This window comes from Chanodichthys erythropterus, chromosome 10 (assembly GCF_024489055.1).
Source record: "Chanodichthys erythropterus isolate Z2021 chromosome 10, ASM2448905v1, whole genome shotgun sequence".
NCBI classification, from domain to species: domain Eukaryota; kingdom Metazoa; phylum Chordata; class Actinopteri; order Cypriniformes; family Xenocyprididae; genus Chanodichthys; species Chanodichthys erythropterus.
The window spans coordinates 29,318,540-29,341,039 of record NC_090230.1 but is presented as its reverse complement, the minus strand read 5'-3'; the positions used below and the strand labels follow the sequence as shown (position 1 = coordinate 29,341,039).

At 50.9% G+C, this 22,500-nt stretch overlaps 1 protein-coding gene across 2 annotated transcripts in view; it reads left to right on the top strand.

Moving 5' to 3' along the window:
• The first annotated feature begins 1,393 nt into the window (after positions 1-1,393).
• hlcs (holocarboxylase synthetase (biotin-(proprionyl-CoA-carboxylase (ATP-hydrolysing)) ligase)) overlaps positions 1,394-22,500 on the top strand; it is a 35,206-nt gene continuing 14,099 nt past the window's right edge. The window contains exons 1-6 of one of the 2 annotated variants that reach the window (XM_067397247.1): positions 1,394-1,929; positions 2,289-2,426; positions 2,850-3,012; positions 3,089-3,954; positions 5,136-5,318; positions 21,375-21,649. In XM_067397247.1, coding sequence (XP_067253348.1) covers positions 1,711-1,929; positions 2,289-2,426; positions 2,850-3,012; positions 3,089-3,954; positions 5,136-5,318; positions 21,375-21,649 — 1,844 coding nt within the window. In that variant the 5' untranslated portion in view covers positions 1,394-1,710. Of the gene's footprint in view, positions 1,930-2,288; positions 2,465-2,849; positions 3,013-3,088; positions 3,955-5,135; positions 5,319-21,374; positions 21,650-22,500 lie in introns of those variants that run through there. The other variant, XM_067397249.1, reaches the window with a different exon arrangement.

The following is a 22,500-nucleotide window of genomic DNA, read 5'->3' as shown; positions in this document are numbered from 1 at the left end:
TTTACATGAAAAATCATAAGATTGTTACAGGCCTATTTATTTTAAGTTTTATAATGGTCTATATCGTAGTATGAAAAACCGGTCTTATATTATTCTGTATCTTCCATATGCGATGAACTACAGTGAAGTAGTTTTTGTGAGCACTGATTAACTCAATATTTTTACATTTTAATATTTAAAATTTGATTTCCGCTGAAGCAAGACAAACACGCGCAGCGCGCGCACAGGGACTCGAGCACGAGCAGCGCGTTTCTCTTCAGGTGAGCTTTTACTTCATAACCAATTATATAGAATCATAAATAACATAAATGTGATAACATTAAGGTGTGGACTGCGAACAGTGTCGTCTGAGTAATAAACACGACTGCAGTTCTGTGCTTCACATCCTTAGAATACAATAACGAAAAGTGTGACATTTAACGTTAGTTAACTTGTCTTTAATGCTTAAACTCTTTTTCTAACAATATTAATTTACGTTGAAGTGCTTCTTTAAAGCGATAGTTCACCCAAAAATCAACCTCATGCAACGGAAAGTTTTCTTCAGCCCTATGTTTTGTACATTTTTTTTAAATGATTACAACCAATTAGAAAGGTTGAGAAAGTACCAAAGAGCAGTCCAGAGAGGTGTGGGAGAAACATCAGAACCATCCTGCTCTGACACGTGGTGTGAGGAGAAGGCGAGATTATTTGCTTTAGTAATCTTATTTAAAACGACATGAACTGTCCATAAAAAGTGTGTTTGTGTGTGTGAAGGTGTAGAGAAGCCTTTTGGCAGGTTTGATGAATTTATTTTATTTTGCATGTTCAGAAATTCAGTTTTTCTTTCTGTTGCCTCAGGGCAGCGCTGTGCGATAAGGATTTCGAGGATGTTTTGGGCAGTTACCTCACATTGGCCATAATTGGTTTTAAGAAGGGAAGGTGCAGGTTCCTGAGTGTGCAGAAACACCCAAAGTGATGTGAAGCAGAGAAGAAGTGCTTTTTGAAGTTTCGTACGGAGAGAAATCTTATTACATGAAGTCATTATATGACATGACATGATCCAGATACAGACCAACGCATGGATCAGCTTCAGTATATCAATGTCTTTCAAGTCTTTTTCCCTTTTTACTTAATGATTTCTTGAAAAAAAAAAAAAAGTTTTTGATTTTGATGAGAATTTTCTTTATTGTTATTATTATTTTATATTTTTTTAATCAATAAAATGTTCCCAAATTAACCAAAAAATGTGGAATATTTTTTCCCATGTGTGCAGAAGAGGGTTAAAAACAGAAGATAATCTCTGCATGCGATTTTTTTTCTTTTTGTCATTTTAATCAATTACTAAGATTCAATACATAACATATTTTCTGTTATCCAAGAAATATGCCGCATATGTCAATGTTCAGTGACCGACACGCGTCTTCCTCCAGGTCCGCTTCCGACAGCCGAATTCACCCAGAGCGACTGTGATTGGTCCATTTCATCAGCGCTGAGAAGAGTAACAGGTGGCAGGTGTGCTGCTGCTCCGGAAGCGCTCCTGTGTGATGTTCATCTGAACAATGACAGTCACGAACTTTCACAGACATCCGACAGACACGAGCTGAAGAGTTTGAACAGCTGGAAGATTGATTGATTAGAGATGTTTGTTTCGTGTGTGTGACGGAACGGGAAGAGGCGGAGTCTCAGCTCCACAACAGGGAAGATGACAGCGCTGAGGATCATGTGCTGAAGATGCTGATCACGCTGTGCTACATCTACCTGTGGGTGCGATTCCAGCGATATTACACGGCAGTGATCCGCAGCGCGTTACACCGGCTGAGCGGCGGCCGGAGGAGCTTCAGCTTCCGCGAGCTGAGCCGCGAGCAACGCTTCCGATCCCCGCAGAGCTCGAGCGACGACGCGCTGTTCCTGAAGCTCGGAAACAAGGGCATTTACATCACCGAGCCGGAGGTGAGCCGACACCTGTGTGTGTGTGTGTGTGTGTGTGTGTGTGTGTGTGTGAGAATCAATCAATCAATCGGTGAACCGCTTCAGCTTTATTTCTACAGTACAGAGAGTTTCACAGTGATAAACAGAAAAATAACAGGATTAATGATGCAAACTTCATCAAATATGAGACGAATTAAGCTGAAAAGCAGCTCTTAAAAGACGATAGTGTCATTATTCAGATCAGTTCAATGTGTTTCAACATTCATCAATTGTGAAACAAAGTCGAATCTGCAATAAAGGTCAGAATGAATGAACACTGATGTGTGTGTGTGTGTGTGTGTGTGTGTGTGTGTGTGTGTGTGTGTGTGTGTCCTCTGCAGGCCTGTGATGACCTCAGTAAGTGGACCCTGCTGGGCTCTTCGCTGGTTTGTGGTCAGCGGTTAGAGAGTGTGGCCTTCATCATCGAGGCCTCGTCCAGACAGAAGGGTCACGCGTCTCCACTCAGAGCCAATCAGACAGTAGGTTCAGATCCTCCTCAGAGGCTGAAAAATATACAGTAGGTGAAAAGAACACACACGTCCTACTGCTTACTGTAAATCCAGTGAAGATGATGCTGTACGTCATGTGACACTGACAACATGACAGATGTAGTACGTCCAGTACATCCATGTCTTTCGTTGAGTCTCAGTCATAAACATTAATAACTTCTACTTGCACAGATGACTATAATTGTTGTTATTGTTTTCGGTCGTTGTTGATTTGGCCAGAGAACTGAGTCTGGTTCCTCCAGTTCTGTCACATGATGGATCTTGTGTTCGTCTCGATTCTGTTGGGCTTTAAATGACACTTAATATTCATTAATATTATGCGTTTGACACTATCAGATGAGAACAAAACTTGGACGTGTCGGATCCATACTTGCGTAACTGTCTGTGTTTCAGGTGCTGAACTGGTCCGATTACTGTCTCCCATTGGCGTACAGTCCAGGGCAGCCGTACCGGGCCGTCGCCGAGGCCAGTTTGGAAAACTTCAGCCGGCTCGGTGTGGCTTTTATGGAAGATCGTCTTCATATGGAAAATGGGCTCATACCTGAGAAGATAGTTTGTAAGTTTGGTCACAGCCAGCGTCATCATCACGCAGGTGTGCGGATTAACGGCGTGTTTTTCTCTCTCTCTCCCAGCCGTGTTGCTCAGAGAATCTGCGCTCAAGCAGCTGTTGGAGAAGCAGCGGTCGGACGGCAGACGGAGACTCGAGGCCAAACGTCTGAGCGAGCCGACGGAGCCGCCGCTGTCCCGAAAGAGCAGCCTGCGTCTGGAGCGCCGAGCGTCGCAGGAGGAGCCGGAGCTCCCGTCTGAACACAAGCACATGGACGGACACCACCTGCATCTGTCCAGCTGCCACGAGTGTCTGGAGCTGGAGAACAGCACCATCCTCTCGGTCAAGTTCGCCTCCGCGGAGAACATCCCGGACCTCCCGGACGACAGCGCCGGTGCGGATGACGGCGAGGAGAGCGTGAGGCCGAACGCCGGCGGGAAGCCGCCCAACGTGCTGGTGTTCACGGGCGGCTGCGAGCAGCAGTACCAGCGGATCCGCTCGCTCCTGGCCGAGTGCGTGGACACGGAGCGCTACACCATCTACCCGCTGCGGCCGCAGACGGCGCTGAGCGATCCCTGGCCGGAGAACACGCGGCTGCTGGTGCTCGCCACCGACCAGACGCTCACGCCGCAGCTGCAGCTGCGCTTCCTGTCCTACCTGAGCCAGGGCGGGAAGGTGTTGGGTCTGTCGTCCACGCTGTGTCCCGCCGGACTGGTGCTGCGGCCCCGAGACCTTCAGAAAGACCGGATCTGCAGGCTGAGCTTCACCAAGGCCGACAGCGCGGAGCTGCAGCTGAGTGTCGTGGCCAGCGGACGCGTGTACGAGCGGGACGACGACGGCGGCGGCGGTGAGGTGGAGCTGTGGGGCGAGATCTGTGCGCAGGAAGAGCGGGACATGGCCATCGTGCGCGTGACTCACGGAGCCGACAGCGGAGAGGCCGTTCTGTGTCAGGTAACCCGCTGGGGAATCGCTGTTAGGGGAGAGCGGGGTAAGTTGTCACACTCTTCAGAACTCCAAAACTAGAGGCTCTATCTCAAAAATCAAATAGCCACTTCCTGGTCACATGTGGTCAAGATCGCTCTAATCTGAGGTAAGCACAATTATCTTATTTTTTGGCTTAAAAAGTAAAAAATTTGTACTTTAAATGTTTGTTAGGTATAAATGTTAAAAATTATTATTTTGTACAACAGGAGCCAATGACGTGTCTTTTGATACTGTAGCTGACGTGCTATGTTGAGTGAACCTTAAGATTTAGCCAACATTAGCACACAGTTGTCTCAATGACTCACATGTGACAACTTGCCCCAGTACAACTGAACGCATAGAACATGCTCAAAAAAGAGGTTCAACATGTTAAGCGAGTTCTCTGCAGTATTCCACTCAGTTATCATGGATCTACGTGCAATCCAGAGAAAGTTTGAGTTTAAAGTTTTGCCACTTAGTGTGTTTGGATTATTATAATTGTTTTTCCAAATTCTCTAGGCATGATTGTTTATATTTCCAGTTCTGGTTTGAATTTAAAAACTAGAATCAATAATAATAATTAAGCAGTTGTGTTCTTATTTTTAGATAATCTAGTGTGATAATTTACCCGCCAATGGGGCAAATTGTCACAAGCGCACATTCTCTATTCAACAGTCTACAACTCCATAATGAGATAAGATATGAAAATGTAATGAATACAACATGTGTGCCCAAGACTTCCTTCTTTCATTTGGTTTGACATTTATACTGTTGTGATGTATGGTGCCCAGTAAATGTTAGACCGTGTGAAAAGCATGACAACTTACCCCGCTCTCCCCTACTTCTTCACAATTTTTTTTTTCATACTTTTTTCAATTAATTGGTTAAATTAAATGTAAGTAATTAAAAAGCATGTATAATTAATTGAATTCATAAAGCTTTAACAACTTAATTTATTAAACAATAATGGGGCCCTATGAAATGTTTTATTTTTTTCAGTTTTAATTTTGCTACATAAGAATGAAATCATAATATAATATCAAAAATGGTGGTAATCAAATTAAGATATAAAGCAAAATTAAACTTTTTTTGGCAAATAAAATGCTGCACAACAGTGGTTTACTGTTCAAATGTAAAATGTATTCCTGTATTCTTCTCCTCTTGTTCAGGTGCGTTTGGAAACGGCTCCGGACGCCCACGATGCTCACGGCTCCGCCGGCTTCTCCGAGCTGAAGATGAGCAACGCTCGGCGCTATGAGGTTCTGACGGAGATCTTGACATCTCTGGGTCTGAGCTGTGAGCTGAGCGAGGTGCCGCCACCCAGCCCGATCTACCTGCTCTCCACACACCAGGTGACGGTCGCTTTATCACGCTTCATACGCTACAGACTGATTCACACTAATAAACTGAATCAATGATGCAAACTTCATCAAATATTGGTCATGTCAGTCACGGCTCTGAAACACTCTAGCTCTTTCCCTCCATCTGCTGTTATGTGAGTTTAGGGATATCACATAAAAAATGCTGGATGGCACTTATTTTTTTAACTGAACGCGCGCGCACACTGAACGCGCGCGCACACTGAACGCGCGCGCACACTGAACACGCACACACTGGACGCACACTGAACACGCACACACTGGACGCACACTGAACACGCGCACACACACTCACTGAACACGCACACACTGGACGCACACTGAACACGCACACACTGGACGCACACTGAACACGCACACACTGAACGCACACTGAACACGCACACACTGGACGCACACTGAACACGCACACACTGGACGCACACTGAACACGCACACACTGGACGCACACTGAACACGCACACACTGGACGCACACTGAACACGCACACACTGGACGCACAACGCACACACTCAACACACGCACACACTGAACACGCACACACTCAACACACGCACACACTGAAGACTGAACGCACACACTGAACACGCACACACTGAACACACACTGAAGACTGAACGCACACACTGAACATGCACACACTGAACACACTGAACGTACACACTGAACACGCGTACACACTGAACACACGTGCACACTGAACGCACTGAACACGCGCGCGCACACCCTGAACACGCGTGCGCGCACTGAACGCACACTGAACACGCGCACACTGAACATGCGCACACACTGAACGCACACTGAACACGCACACACTGGACGCACACTGAACACTGAACGCACACTGAACACGCGCACACACTGACCACGCGCACACACTGAACACACGCGCGCACTGAACGCACACTGAACACGCGCGCACACTGAACGCACTGAACACGCGCACGCACACCCTGAACACGCGTGCGCACACACACACACACTGAACACACACACACTGAACACACGCGCGCACTGAACGCACACTGAACACGCGCACACTGAACATGCGCACACACTGAACGCACTGAACACACGCGCGCACACCCTGAACACGCGCACTGAACGCACACTGAACACGCGCACACTGAACACGCGCACACTGAACATGCGCACACACTGAACGCACACTGAACACGAGCGCACTCAAACCTGAACCCCCACACAACACGCGTGCCCACACAGCGCAGGCGCACACACTGTGTGTGCACTGAACACGCGCACACACTGAACACGCGCACACACTGAACACACACTGAACACGCGCACACACTGAACGCACACTGAACACGTGCGCACACTGAACGCACACTGAACGCACACTGAACACGCGCACACACTGAACACGCGCACACACTGAACACGTGCGCACTGAACACTGAACGCACACTGAACACGCGTGCACACACTGAACATGCGCACACACTGAACGCACACTGACCACGCGCACACACTGACCACGCGCACACACTGAACGCACACTGACCACGCGCACACACTGACCACGCGCGCGCACACTGACCACGCGCGCGCACACTGACCACGCGCGCGCACACTGAACACGCGCGCGCACACTGAACACGCGCGCGCACACTGAACACGCGCGCGCACACTGAACACGCGCGCGCACACTGAACACGCGCGCGCACACTGAACACGCGTGCGCGCACTGAACGCACACTGAACATGCGCACACTGAACATGCGCACACACTGAACGCACACTGAACACGTGCGCACTGAACACTGAACGCACACTGAACACGCGTGCACACACTGAACATGCGCACACACTGAACGCACACTGACCACGCGCACACACTGAACACGCGCACACACTGAACGCACACTGAACACGCGCACACACTGAACACGCGCACACACTGAACACGAACGCACACACTGAACACGCGCACACACTGAACACGCACACACACGCACACACTGAACACGCGCGCGCACACTGAACACGCGCGCGCACACTGAACACGCGCGCGCACACTGAACACGCGCGCGCACACTGAACACGCGCGCGCACACTGAACACGCGCGCGCACACTGAACACGCGCGCGCGCACACTGAACACGCGCGCGCGCACACTGAACACGCGCGCGCGCACACTGAACACGCGCGCGCGCACACTGAACACGCGCGCGCACTGAACACGCGCACACCCTGAACACGCGTGCGCGCACTGAACGCACACTGAACACGCGCACACTGAACATGCGCACACACTGAACGCACACTGAACACGTGCGCACTGAACACTGAACGCACACTGAACACGCGGCACACACTGAACACGCGCACACACTGAACACGCGCACACACTGAACGCACGCACACTGAACACGCGCACACACTGAACGCACACTGAACACGCGCACGCACACTGAACGCACATGCACACACTGAACGCACACTGAACGCGCGCTCACTGAACACGCGCGCACACTGAACGCACTGAACACGCGCGCGCACACCCTGAACACGCGTGCGCGCACTGAACGCACACTGAACACGCGCACACTGAACATGCGCACACACTGAACGCACACTGAACACGTGCGCACTGAACACTGAACGCACACTGAACACGCGTGCACACACTGAACATGCGCACACACTGAACGCACACTGAACACGCGCACACACTGAACACGCGCGCACACTGAACGCACTGAACACGCGCGCGCACACCCTGAACACGCGTGCGCGCACTGAACGCACACTGAACATGCGCACACTGAACATGCGCACACACTGAACGCACACTGAACACGTGCGCACTGAACACTGAACGCACACTGAACACGCGTGCACACACTGAACATGCGCACACACTGAACGCACACTGAACACGCGCACACACTGAACACGCGCGCACACTGAACGCACTGAACACGCGCGCGCACACCCTGAACACGCGTGCGCACACACTGAACGCACACTGAACACGTGCACACTGAACGCGCACACACTGAACGCTCACTGAACACGTGCACACTGAACACTGAACGCTCACTGAACACGTGCACACTGAACACGCACACACACTGAACACGCACACTGAACACGTGCACACACTGAACGCACACTCAACACGCGCACACACTCAACACGCACACACTGAACGCACACTGAACACGCGCACACACTGACCACGCGCACACACTGAACACACGCGCGCACTGAACGCACACTGAACACGCACACTGAACACGTGCACACACTGAACGCACACTGAACACGCGCACACACTCAACACGCACACACTGGACGCACACTGAACACGCACACACTGGACGCACACTGAACACGCACACACTGGACGCACACTGAACACGCACACACTCAACACGCACACACACTGAACACACGCACACACTGAACACGCACACACTGAACGCACACTGAACGCACACACACTGAACGCACACACACTGGACACGCACACACTCGACACGCACACACTCGACACGCACACACTCAACACGCACACACTGAACACACGTGCACACACACTCAACACGCACACACTGAACGCACACTGAACACGAGCGCACTGAACGCACCCACTGAACATGCACACACTGAACGCACACTGAACGCGCGCGCACACTGAACACGCGCACACACTGAACACGCGCGCACACTGAACGCACTGAACACGCGCGCGCACACCCTGAACACGCGTGCGCGCACTGAACGCACACTGAACACGCGCACACTGAACATGCGCACACACTGAACGCACACTGAACACGTGCGCACTGAACACTGAACGCACACTGAACACGCGTGCACACACTGAACATGCGCACACACTGAACGCACACTGAACACGCGCACACACTGAACACACGCGCGCACTGAACGCACACTGAACACGCGCACACTGAACACGCGCGCACACTGAACACGCACTGAACACGCACACACTGGACGCACACTGAACACGTGCGCACACTGAACGCACACTGAACACGCGCACACTGAACGCACACTGAACACGTGCACACACTGAACGCACACTGAACACGTGCACACACTGGACGCACACTGAACACGCACACACTGGACGCACACTGAACACGCACACACACTGAACGCACACTGAACACGCGCACACACTGAACACGCGCGCACACTGAACGCACTGAACACGCGCGCGCACACTGGACGCACACTGAACACGCGTGCGCGCACTGAACGCACACTGAACATGCGCACACTGAACATGCGCACACACTGAACGCACACTGAACACGTGCGCACTGAACACTGAACGCACACTGAACACGCGTGCACACACTGAACATGCGCACACACTGAACGCACACTGACCACGCGCACACACTGACCACGCGCACACACTGAACACACGCGCGCGCACACTGAACACGCGCGCGCACACTGAACACGCGCGCGCACACTGAACACGCGCGCGCACACTGAACACGCGCGCGCACACTGAACACGCGCGCGCACACTGAACACGCGCACACACTGAACACGCGCACACACTGAACACGCGCGCGCACACTGAACACGCGCGCGCACACTGAACACGCGCGCGCACACTGAACACGCGCGCGCACACTGAACACGCGCGCGCACACTGAACACACGCGCGCACTGAACGCACACTGAACACGCGCGCACACTGAACGCACTGAACACGCGCGCACCCTGAACACGCGTGCTCACACTGAACACGCGCACACACTGAACACGCGCACACTGAACATGCGCACACACTGAACGCACACTGAACACGTGCGCACTGAACACTGAACGCACACTGAACACGCGTGCACACACTGAACATGCGCACACACTGAACGCACACTGAACACGCGCACGCACACTGAACACGCGCGCACACTGAACGCACACTGAACACGCGCACACACTGAACACGCGCGCACACTGAACGCACTGAACACGCGCGCGCACACCCTGAACACGCGTGCGCGCACTGAACGCACACTGAACATGCGCACACACTGAACGCACACTGAACACGTGCGCACTGAACACTGAACGCACACTGAACACGCGTGCACACACTGAACATGCGCACACACTGAACGCACACTGAACACGCGCACACACTGAACACGCGCGCACACTGAACGCACTGAACACGCGCGCGCACACCCTGAACACGCGTGCGCGCACTGAACGCACACTGAACACGCGCACACTGAACATGCGCACACACTGAACGCACACTGAACACGTGCGCACTGAACACTGAACGCACACTGAACACGCGTGCACACACTGAACATGCGCACACACTGAACGCACACTGAACACGCGCACACACTGAACACGCGCACACACTGAACACGCGCACACACTGAACGCACACTGAACACGCACACACTGGACGCACACTGAACACGTGCGCACACTGAACGCACACTGAACACGCGCACACTGAACGCACACTGAACACGCGTGCGCACACACACACACACTGAACACACACACACTGAACACACACACACTGAACACGCACACACACTGAACACGCACACACACTGAACACGCACACACACTGAACACGCACACACTGAACGCACACTGAACGCACACACACTGAACGCACACACACTGGACACGCACACACTCGACACGCACACACTCGACACGCACACACTCAACACGCACACACTGAACACACGTGCACACACACTCAACACGCACACACTGAACGCACACTGAACACGTGCGCACTGAACGCACCCACTGAACATGCACACACTGAACGCACACTGAACGCGTGCGCACTCTGAACACGCGCACACACTGAACACGCGCGCACACTGAACGCACTGAACACGCGCGCGCACACCCTGAACACGCGTGCGCGCACTGAACGCACACTGAACACGCGCACACTGAACATGCGCACACACTGAACGCACACTGAACACGTGCGCACTGAACACTGAACGCACACTGAACACGCGTGCACACACTGAACATGCGCACACACTGAACGCACACTGAACACGCGCACACACTGACCACGCGCACACACTGAACACACGCGCGCACTGAACGCACACTGAACACGCGCGCACTGAACACGCGCGCACACTGAACACGCGCACACACTGAACACGCACACTGAACACGTGCACACACTGAACGCACACTGAACGCGCACACACTGAACGCTCACTGAACACGTGCACACTGAACACTGAACGCTCACTGAACACGCACACTGAACACGTGCACACACTGAACGCACACTGAACACGCGCACACACTGAACATGCGCACACTGAACGCACACTGAACACGCGCACACTGAACGCACACTGAACACGTGCACACACTGAACGCACACTGAACGCGCACACACTGAACGCTCACTGAACACGTGCACACTGAACACTGAACGCACACTGAACACGCGCACACTGAACGCACACTGAACACGTGCACACACTGAACGCACACTGAACGCGCACACACTGACCACGCGCACACACTGAACACACGCGCGCACACTGAACACGCGCGCGCACACTGAACACGCGCGCGCACACTGAACACGCGCGCGCACACTGAACGCGCGCGCACACTGAACACGCGCGCGCACACTGAACACGCGCGCGCACACTGAACACGCGCGCGCACACTGAACACACGCGCGCACTGAACGCACACTGAACACGCGCGCACACTGAACGCACTGAACACGCGCACACCCTGAACACGCGTGCGCGCACTGAACGCACACTGAACACGCGCACACTGAACATGCGCACACACTGAACGCACACTGAACACGTGCGCACTGAACACTGAACGCACACTGAACACGCGTGCACACACTGAACACGCGCACACACTGAACGCACACTGAACACGCGCACGCACACTGAACACGCGCGCACACTGAACGCACACTGAACACGCGCACACACTGAACGCGCGCACACACTGAAGGCTGAACGCGCGCACACACTGAAGGCTGAACGCGCGCACACACTGAACACACACTGAACACGCACACACTGAACACGCGCACACACTGAACGCACACTGAACACGTGCACACACTGAACGCACACTGAACACGCGCACACACTGAACACGCGCACACACTGAACGCACACTGAACACGCGCACACACTGAACACGCGCACACACTGAACACGCGCACACACTGAACACGCGCACACACTGAACACGCGCACACACTGAACGCGCGCACACACTGAACGCGCGCACACACTGAACGCGCGCACACACTGAACGCGCACACACTCAACAAGCACACACTGAACACGCACACACTGAACACGCACACACTGAACACGCACACACTGAACACACACACACTGAACACGCACACACTGAACACGCGCACACACTGAACACGCGCACACACTGAACACGCACACACACTGAACACGCACTGAACACGCACACACTGAACGCACACTGAACACGCACACACTGAACGCACACACACTGAACACGCACACACTCAACACGCACACACTGAACACGCACACACTCAACACACGCACACACTGAACACGCACACACTCAACACACGCACACACTGAACACACACTGAACACGCGCACACACTGAACACGCGCACACACTGAACACGCGCACACACTGAACACACACTGAACGCACGCACACTGAACACGCGCACACACTGAACACGCGCACACTGAACGCACACTGAACACGCGCACACACTGAACACGTGCACACACTGAACGCACACTGAACACGCGCACACTGAACATGCGCACACACTGAACGCACACTGAACACGTGCACACTGAACACTGAACACACACTGAACACGCGCACACACTGAACACGCGCACACACTGAACACGCGCACACACTGAACACGCGCACACACTGACCACGCGCACACACTGAACACACGCGCGCACTGAACGCACACTGAACACGCGCACACTGAACACGCGCGCACACTGAACGCACTGAACACGCGCGCGCACACCCTGAACACGCGTGCGCGCACTGAACGCACACTGAACACGCGCACACTGAACATGCGCACACACTGAACGCACACTGAACACGTGCGCACACTGAACGCACACTGAACACGCGCACACTGAACGCACACTGAACACGTGCACACACTGAACGCACACTGAACACGCGCACACTGAACACGCGCGCACACTGAACGCGCGCGCACACTGAACGCGCGCGCACACACTGAACACGCACACTGAACAGCACACTGAACGCACACTAAACACGCGCACACACTGAACATGCGCACACACTGAACGCCACTGAACACACGCGCGCACACCCTGAACACGCGTGCGCGCACTGAACGCACACTGAACACGCGCACACTGAACATGCGCGCACACTGAACACGTGCGCACTGAACACTGAACGCACACTGAACACGCGTGCACACACTGAACATGCGCACACACTGAACACTGAACGCGCGCACACACTGAAGACTGAACGCGCGCACACTGAACGCACTGAACACGCGCGCGCACACACTGAACACGTGCGCGCACACTCACACACTGTACGCACACTGAACATGCGCACACTGAACATGCGCACACACTGAACGCACACTGAACACGTGCGCACTGAACACTGAACGCACACTGAACACGCACACACTGAACACGCGCACACACTGAACGCACACTGACCACGCGCACACACTGAACACACACACTGAACACACGTGCGCACACACTGAACACGCGCACACACTGAACACGCGCACACACTGAACACACACTGAACACGCGCACACTGAACGCACACTGAACACGCGCACACTGAACGCACACTGAACACGCGCACACACTGAACACGCGCACACACTGAACACGCGCACACACTGAACACGCGCACACACTGAACACACACTGAACACGCGCACACTACTGAACGCACACTGAACACGCGCACACACTGAACACGCGCACACACTGAACGCACACTGAACACGTGCACGCACACTGAACACGCGCACACACTGAACGCACACTGAACACGCGCACACTGAACACACGCGCACACTGAACGCACTGAACACGCGCGCGCACACCCTGAACACGCTGCGGCGCTGCACTGAACGCACACTGAACACGTGCACACTGAACGCGCACACACTGAACGCTCACTGAACACGTGCACACTGAACACTGAACGCTCACTGAACACGTGCACACTGAACACGCACACACACTGAACACGCACACTGAACACGTGCACACACTGAACACGCACACACTGAACGCACACTGAACACGCGCGCGCACACTCTGAACGCACACTGAACGCACACTGAACGCACACTGAACATGCGCACACTGAACATGCGCACACACTGAACGCACACTGAACACGTGCGCACTGAACACTGAACGCACACTGAACACGCGTGCACACACTGAACATGCGCACACACTGAACGCACACTGAACACGCGCACACACTGAACACGCGCGCACACTGAACGCACTGAACACGCGCGCGCACACCCTGAACACCCGTGCGCTCACTGAACGCGCACTGAACGCACACTGAACACGCGCACACTGAACATGCGCACACACTGAACGCACACTGAACACGTGCGCACTGAACACTGAACGCACACTGAACACGCGTGCACACACTGAACATGCGCACACACTGAACGCACACTGAACACGCGCACACACTGACCACGCGCACACACTGAACACACGCGCGCACTGAACGCACACTGAACACGCGCGCACTGAACACGCGCACACACTGAACGCACACACATGAACACGCGCACGCACACCCTGAACGCACATGCACACACTGAACGCACACTGAACACGCGCACACTGAACACGCACACACTGAACGCACACTGAACACGTGCCTGAACACTGAACGCACACTGAACACGCGCACACTGAACACGCACACACACTGAACACGCACACTGAACACGCGCACACACTGAACACGCGCACACACTGAACACACGCGCACACACTGAACACGCGCGCGCACACTGAACACGCGCGCGCACACTGAACACGCGCGCGCACACTGAACGCGCGCGCACTGAACGCACACTGAACACGCGCACACTGAACATGCGCACACACTGAACGCACACTGAACACGTGCGCACTGAACACTGAACGCACACTGAACACGCGTGCACACACTGAACATGCGCACACACTGAACGCACACTGAACACGCGCACACACTGAACACGCGCGCACACTGAACGCACTGAACACGCGCGCGCACACCCTGAACACGCGTGCGCGCACTGAACGCACACTGAACATGCGCACACTGAACATGCGCACACACTGAACGCACACTGAACACGTGCGCACTGAACGCACACTGAACACGCGTGCACACACTGAACATGCGCACACACTGAACGCACACTGACCACGCGCACACACTGACCACGCGCACACACTGAACACACGCGCGCGCACACTGAACACGCGCGCGCACTGAACACGCGCGCGCACTGAACACGCACGCACACACTGAACATGCGCACACACTGAACGCACCCACTGAACGTGCACACACTGAACGCACACTGAACGCGTGCGCACTCTGAACACTGAACGCACACTGAACACGCGCGCGCACACACTGAACGCGCGCGCGCACACACTGAACATGCGCACACACTGAACGCACACTGAACACTGAACGCACACACTGAACACGCGCGCGCACACTGAACGCGCGCGTGCGCGCACACTGAACGCGCGCGTGCGCGCACACTGAACGCGCGCGCACACTGAACGCGCGCGCACACACTGAACACTGAACGCACACACTGAACACTGAACGCACACACTGAACATGCACTGAACGCGCACACACTGAACACACACACTGAACACGCGCACACTGAACGAGCACACACTGAACATGCACACACTGAACACGCACACTGAACACGCACACACTGAACAAGCAAGCACTGAACGCTGAACGCGCACACTGAACATGCACTGAACGCGTGCACACACTGAACACGCATGCACACACTGAACACTGAACGCACACACTGAACATGCACTGAACGCGCACACACTGAAAGCACAAACTGAACACGCACAACGAACATGCACACCGAACACACGCTCACACTGAACACGCACACACTGAACTCGCGCACACATTGAACACTGAACACGCGCACACACTGAACACGCACACCGAACACGCGCACACACTGAACACGCACACACTGAACGAGCACACACTGAACACTGAACGCACACACTGAACACGCACACCGAACACGCGCACACACTGAACACGCACACACTGAACTCGCGCACACATTGAACACTGAACACGCGCACACACTGAACACGCACACTGAACACGCGCACACTCACTGAACACTGAACACGCGCACACTCACTGAACACGCACACTGAACACGCGCACACTCACTGAACACACGCACACACTGAACGCGCACACATTGAACACTGAACACGCGCACACACTGAACGCGCACACATTGAACACTGAACACGCGCACACACTAAGCACACACTCACACACTGAACACACAAACACACTGAACATGGAAACACACACTGAACATACCGGAGCAGTAGGCAGCCGTTAGGTGTCTTGCTTAAGGTAGCGTCAGTTGTGGGTAATGAGAGTGGAAGACCGCTCTGTTCATTCATCCCTTATGCTTTCAACTGAGGAGGATTGATTCATACGGTAAGAAGACATGCGCATAAACTAAGATGGAAACACGTTTACTGAATAAATCGCTCGATGCGTAACAACAAACTCATGTGACTGTGCCTCAGCAGAGGCTGTGATTGGATAACTGGACTAACCAGCGGACCAATCGCATCGCAGCATCTCAAATGTTGGTTTGGTGGTTCTGGAACACCAGAGTCAAAGTCTGTCATCAGAATGATTTGGTTTAATTTCCTCCAGAAGCGATTGTGTTCCCAAACACCAGCATCCGAATCAAGATCACATGACAGCGTTTATTGTGTTTTGTCTGACACTCTGAGACGAAACTCGTTTATGATGGAGGGAAAAAGAGCCTGATTGAAGAAACTTAATTTTTTATTACTGATATTTTGCACCAATTTCCCAGGAAGTGACGATTGTGTTCTCTTGAACACATGGGATGAAACGCTGCTTTATTCACTAATGTTTCATGCCATAGCCTAATTTTCCACATAAGTTAAGTTCTCAACTTTAGATGAAACGTTGCTACTAACCCTCAGCACATCTTGTGTTCCTGTGAGTCACGATTGGATCATCCATGATATTCTGAACTGAAGGTTTCTTGGCTGGTGACTGTGATCGGGGGGGTTCGCACTCAACTGCTCTGAGAAAAATAAATCACGCTTTTGATCGTCCCTCTAGACCTGAAATGCAAACGCTTGACACACATTTACATACATGAGAAAGCCAGATGTCCGACACATGTGACCTCCCGTCCTGCCGCAGAGACCCTGATAAACATTTCCACACCATTATAAAGTTCCTTCATCTGTCCAGCTCCGGCTGTACTTCACTGAAGCTTCTGCAGCTGCTCATTACACTCTGTGAGATGTTTATCATTTTAAAAACTATGAGGATCATGAAAATGTCTTGATGAAGCTCTTCCACATCACGGATATCATGACTTTCATGCTCTTGGTTCTTCTGATGTTCTTCAGGTTTGTCTGAGTCTGTTCATGATGTCTGTTAGTTTAGCGTTATATTTTAATAATTTGATCCCAAATTGATCAAAACACCTTTCTGAGGTCAACAAAGCATGAGGAAATTGAACTTCATGTTTGACAGCTGAACTACCCACTGCGCAATGTGACGTCAGAGTGACGTATTTTTCATGTCATTTTTGGACGTCCATTGAAGAGGTTGTTTTCTTTTTTCTACGTCTTCCACACGTCTAATGTTGACGTCCGTGGGACCTCCGTGTAAGGGCTATTTATAGTCCAAATGAGGTTGTATGTGGACTTCTTTTCAACATCAAATTTAGACTTATTTTAGACTTATGTTGTTTTTATAACTTCTATAACTGTGGTCCCATGTTTCCAGAAGGTGTAATGCATTTCCTGTTGAAACTAGAAGTTGAGCCAAACAAAGCTACAGGAAAATTAACTGGCACAGAAAACATGTCCTCCACCCTCTGGAAACATGGACTATATACAACACTACAGTTTTAAAAATACAAATAAATCACAATTCAATATCACCATTTCAAAAATGCAGCGATGCAGGCTGAAAAGCTGTGCTGTCATTTTGCAATGGTTGAACACTCGCGCGAAATGCCTGTCGTGTTGCCTCGGCCAATCAGAGTGGCGTTTACTGCTTGGGTTATGATGATGTGCTGCTTCGGCCAATCAGAGTGATGTTGACTGGTTTTAGTCTCTTTGGTTGAATTCCAAAGCCCTTGATAGAGAGTTGTCCTTGCCTGTCCTTTAGCTGCTGTTGGTTCTTTTTAAATTAGAAATAAGGAGGATAGGCCTAATATATGCTACCATGAAATTATTTTCTGAACTATAATTTCCCACAAATTGCATTTCCAAATAAATAAACAGATACATGCAAAAGTACATGTATGCATAAAGAAATAACTTGATTGGGCTACTTTAAATAAACCAGTTAAAGAAAAGCAGGAAAATGTAAAAAAAAAAAAAAACATGGCCTGAATAAATAAATAGGCATTCACATAATAAATCGTGTTTGTTTATAAATAATCTGTACGTGAAGAGTTCAGATGCAAAAGCCTGTAAGTGCCATTAGAAATTCTTCTAGAATGATCATTCTTATATAGCCTGTATAGTTAAGTACTTTCACTTAAATTACAATTAATAGGTCATTTGCATTGCCATTTAAGTGAAATTATTGAACTTAAATATACAAGCTTGATAAAAATGATCATTCTAGAAGAAAATTTCAGATGACACTTAGAGGCTTTTGCATCTGAACTCTTCATGTATTAATCATGTTGATAGGCCCTATAAAACAAATATTGCATATTAATCATGTAAATTTCCTGCACCTTTTATAGACGTCCAAATGACGTCCAAAAAAATTAACCAGTTCAAAGGTCAAATGTTGAAAGTCAAGATGACGTCCAAGTTGGGTCATGGTTGGACGTCCAAATAGTGGACCTAGTTTGGACGTCGAATAGATGTTCAGAAATGGTCATGGACCGACGGACCTAACATAGACATGATCTGCACGTCTATCCGACGTCCAGTGTTAAGTGGGGTAGATTTTGTACTGGTGATTTGTTTACATGACTGAAAAGGCTGGAGAAGTAGTTTACCCACACTTCTCCAAACTGAATGACTAGTTATCCATCTTGAGATTTAATTATTTAGTGTCTCAGTGTTCCCAGAAATGATTTGACATATTTTCTTCTTAATGACTCTAAATGGACGCGTTCAGTTAATAATGTAGCTAGAAAATGATTGAAAGTGTTTGAGTCTGAGAGTTCAGAGTCGAGCTGTGTGAACAGAACTGTGATGGATGACACCAAATCCCTGTACTGCTGATTTCTGACCACTAGGTGTCAGTCTTCGTCTGTGATTCTCCTGACTTACTGAAAATGATCAATAGAAATGAGAAAATATTATGCATAGCATTAATATATACAGTAGTGTTCAAAAGTGATGTCTGGAGGGAATATTTGTTTTTAACCATCCTATAAGTTTGATTAAACCAGCAAAATATGAGGAAAATATTTTATATGATTTTAAATATAAGGGAAGAACAAAACTAGTTTGGTTAAGGTATTTATATGACAAAATTATTTGGCAAAAAAGGCAAGCTACATGTCTATATTTCATGAAAAAAAAAAAATGCATAGAAAAACAAAAGGCTGACAGGAAAAAGCAAACACTGACTACAACATATTCAGTTATTAATATTTCTTTGGTTCTGTTTTGTTGTTTCATGTGTTCATAATTTCTTTGTGTGACAGTCTGGCCAAAAATTGTAGCACAGTTTGTCGTTTTTCATTGTGTTATTATCAGAAATAAAACAATCGACTCCAAGCACAACTACACAATATGACTGCTAAATCTTTAATAATGTTTGCATAAAGGCTGAAGATGTTAATTTTCCCAGGCCGGACACACGTTTGGACACTGCTGTGTGTGTGTGTGTGTGTGTGTGTGTGTGTGTGTGTGTGTGTGTGTGTGTGTGTGTGTGTGTGTGTGTGTGTGTGTGTGTGTGTGTGTGTGTGTGTAATGCATTTCAAGGAAATATTATCAGCTGTGTTTGATCGGTTCATGTAGTTTTCCAGGATCTGCTCTGGTTAACTCTTCTAGACTCTTTCTGTGGCGTCAGTCATGTGGTCTGATGCCGAGTTGCCGGGAACTGAATCTTTTTATGATTGTGAAGTTTGCACGGCTGCCGTTTCCCACAATGCCTCAGTCCCACTGCTGTGGGGCATCTATTGTGCTGATCTGTGTGTATCTGTGCTGGGCTTGTTAAGATGTTCAGCCTCCCCAGAGACGGCGTATTGTGCGGGGCTGATGGGAGACGCGCCGACGGGCCGTTCGGATTGATTAAGCGTCTCTGTATTCCTTCAGCTGATAATAGAGTCATCAGCGCCTCCTCATATCTGTCCTGATCACATTTCAGATCTAATTATATATATATATTATAATTACAGGATTTGTATTTTTTTATTTATCTTTTTATTGTATCTTATTTTTTTCATCTGCACAGATATGTTTCAGTGAGCTCTTCTGGTTTTTAGAAAGGTGAAATATAATGAATGCAGTCGGCGTGTTTTATCATACGAATAAAATCATAAAGAGCTTCATTCAGAAGAGAAACGTTAGACATCATTGAATGTGTTATTCACAGCAGTGTGAGCATGAACCCATGGACTGAGAATGAGTGTGTGTGTGTGTGTGTGTGTGTGTGTACACACAGGAGCAGAAGGACTGTTTCCTGCGCTGGTTGCGGCGGCAGACAGACGGATCGGCTGGCGTCCTGCGGTCGGCGGCGGGTGTCCTGAAGGTGCTGTGGGCCGGAGACGAGCCGCCCGATCTGGGCGACGGTGAGCGGGCGTTTCACACCGAGCCACCCGAGAGCTTCTCTGAGCACTTCAGCCTGCAGACGTACCGACGGCACCTGCAGACGCAGCGGCTCGGCCAGACCGTCATCTACGCCGACGTCACGTCCACCACCATGGACCTGCTGGCCGGGTACGTAAGGAGAGCTGCTCCCGCGCTCATATGGAGGGCTGCAGCTAATTTAACACTCGACTGAGCTCACAGCGGTCAGACGCTAATAGAGCCTTTGTGTGCGGCTGGACTCGCGCTGGGACGCGGCCAGCGGACGGGCGGCAGGTGGAAGCCATTAGAGCTGTCATAACGTTTGACAAATGGACGGCGGAGCGCGGCTGAAGTGATTGGTAGTGACAGTGTTGTCATTAGGCCTGTAAGGTAACCAAAAAGAAGCCGTGGAAAAAAAACATCTACAGTTTGATTTCCCCTGGCCTGATTATCAGAGTAATTTCCAGATGTCCCCTGTTACACTCTGATTAAGTGGTATTATTCTAGTATGAGAGTCCTGAGTGGGCGGCGTGTTGGACAGGAAGCTGAAAACGGCGAGCGCAGATCGAGCCTCGCAGCTGCCAAACATCAGCGCTTTAGCCTCCATATTCACATCTCTGCACTTCTGTCTGTCACCGAGTCGCCCGCGGCCGTCCGTCAGCGTGGAGCAGGACGAGATCACGGCCTTCATCGGTGTTAATAGTGTGTTGATTTGATGATCAGTTGAGCTGCAGATGAAGAGATGATTGATTCATCTGAGTGTGTGTGTGTGTGTGTGTGTGTGTGTACAGGTTTATATTACATTTCTGGAGAACATTTAATATAAACCTGTACACACACACACACAGTCAGATGAATTACAGGCCTAATGACAACACTGTCACTACCTCACAAGGATAGATAGACCTGAGATCACCTACATTATGGGGAGCAGCCAGTAGTCTCCATGGGGGAAATGGATTAATAAACAAACTAAATGATGTTTTTTTAAAAATTCAAAA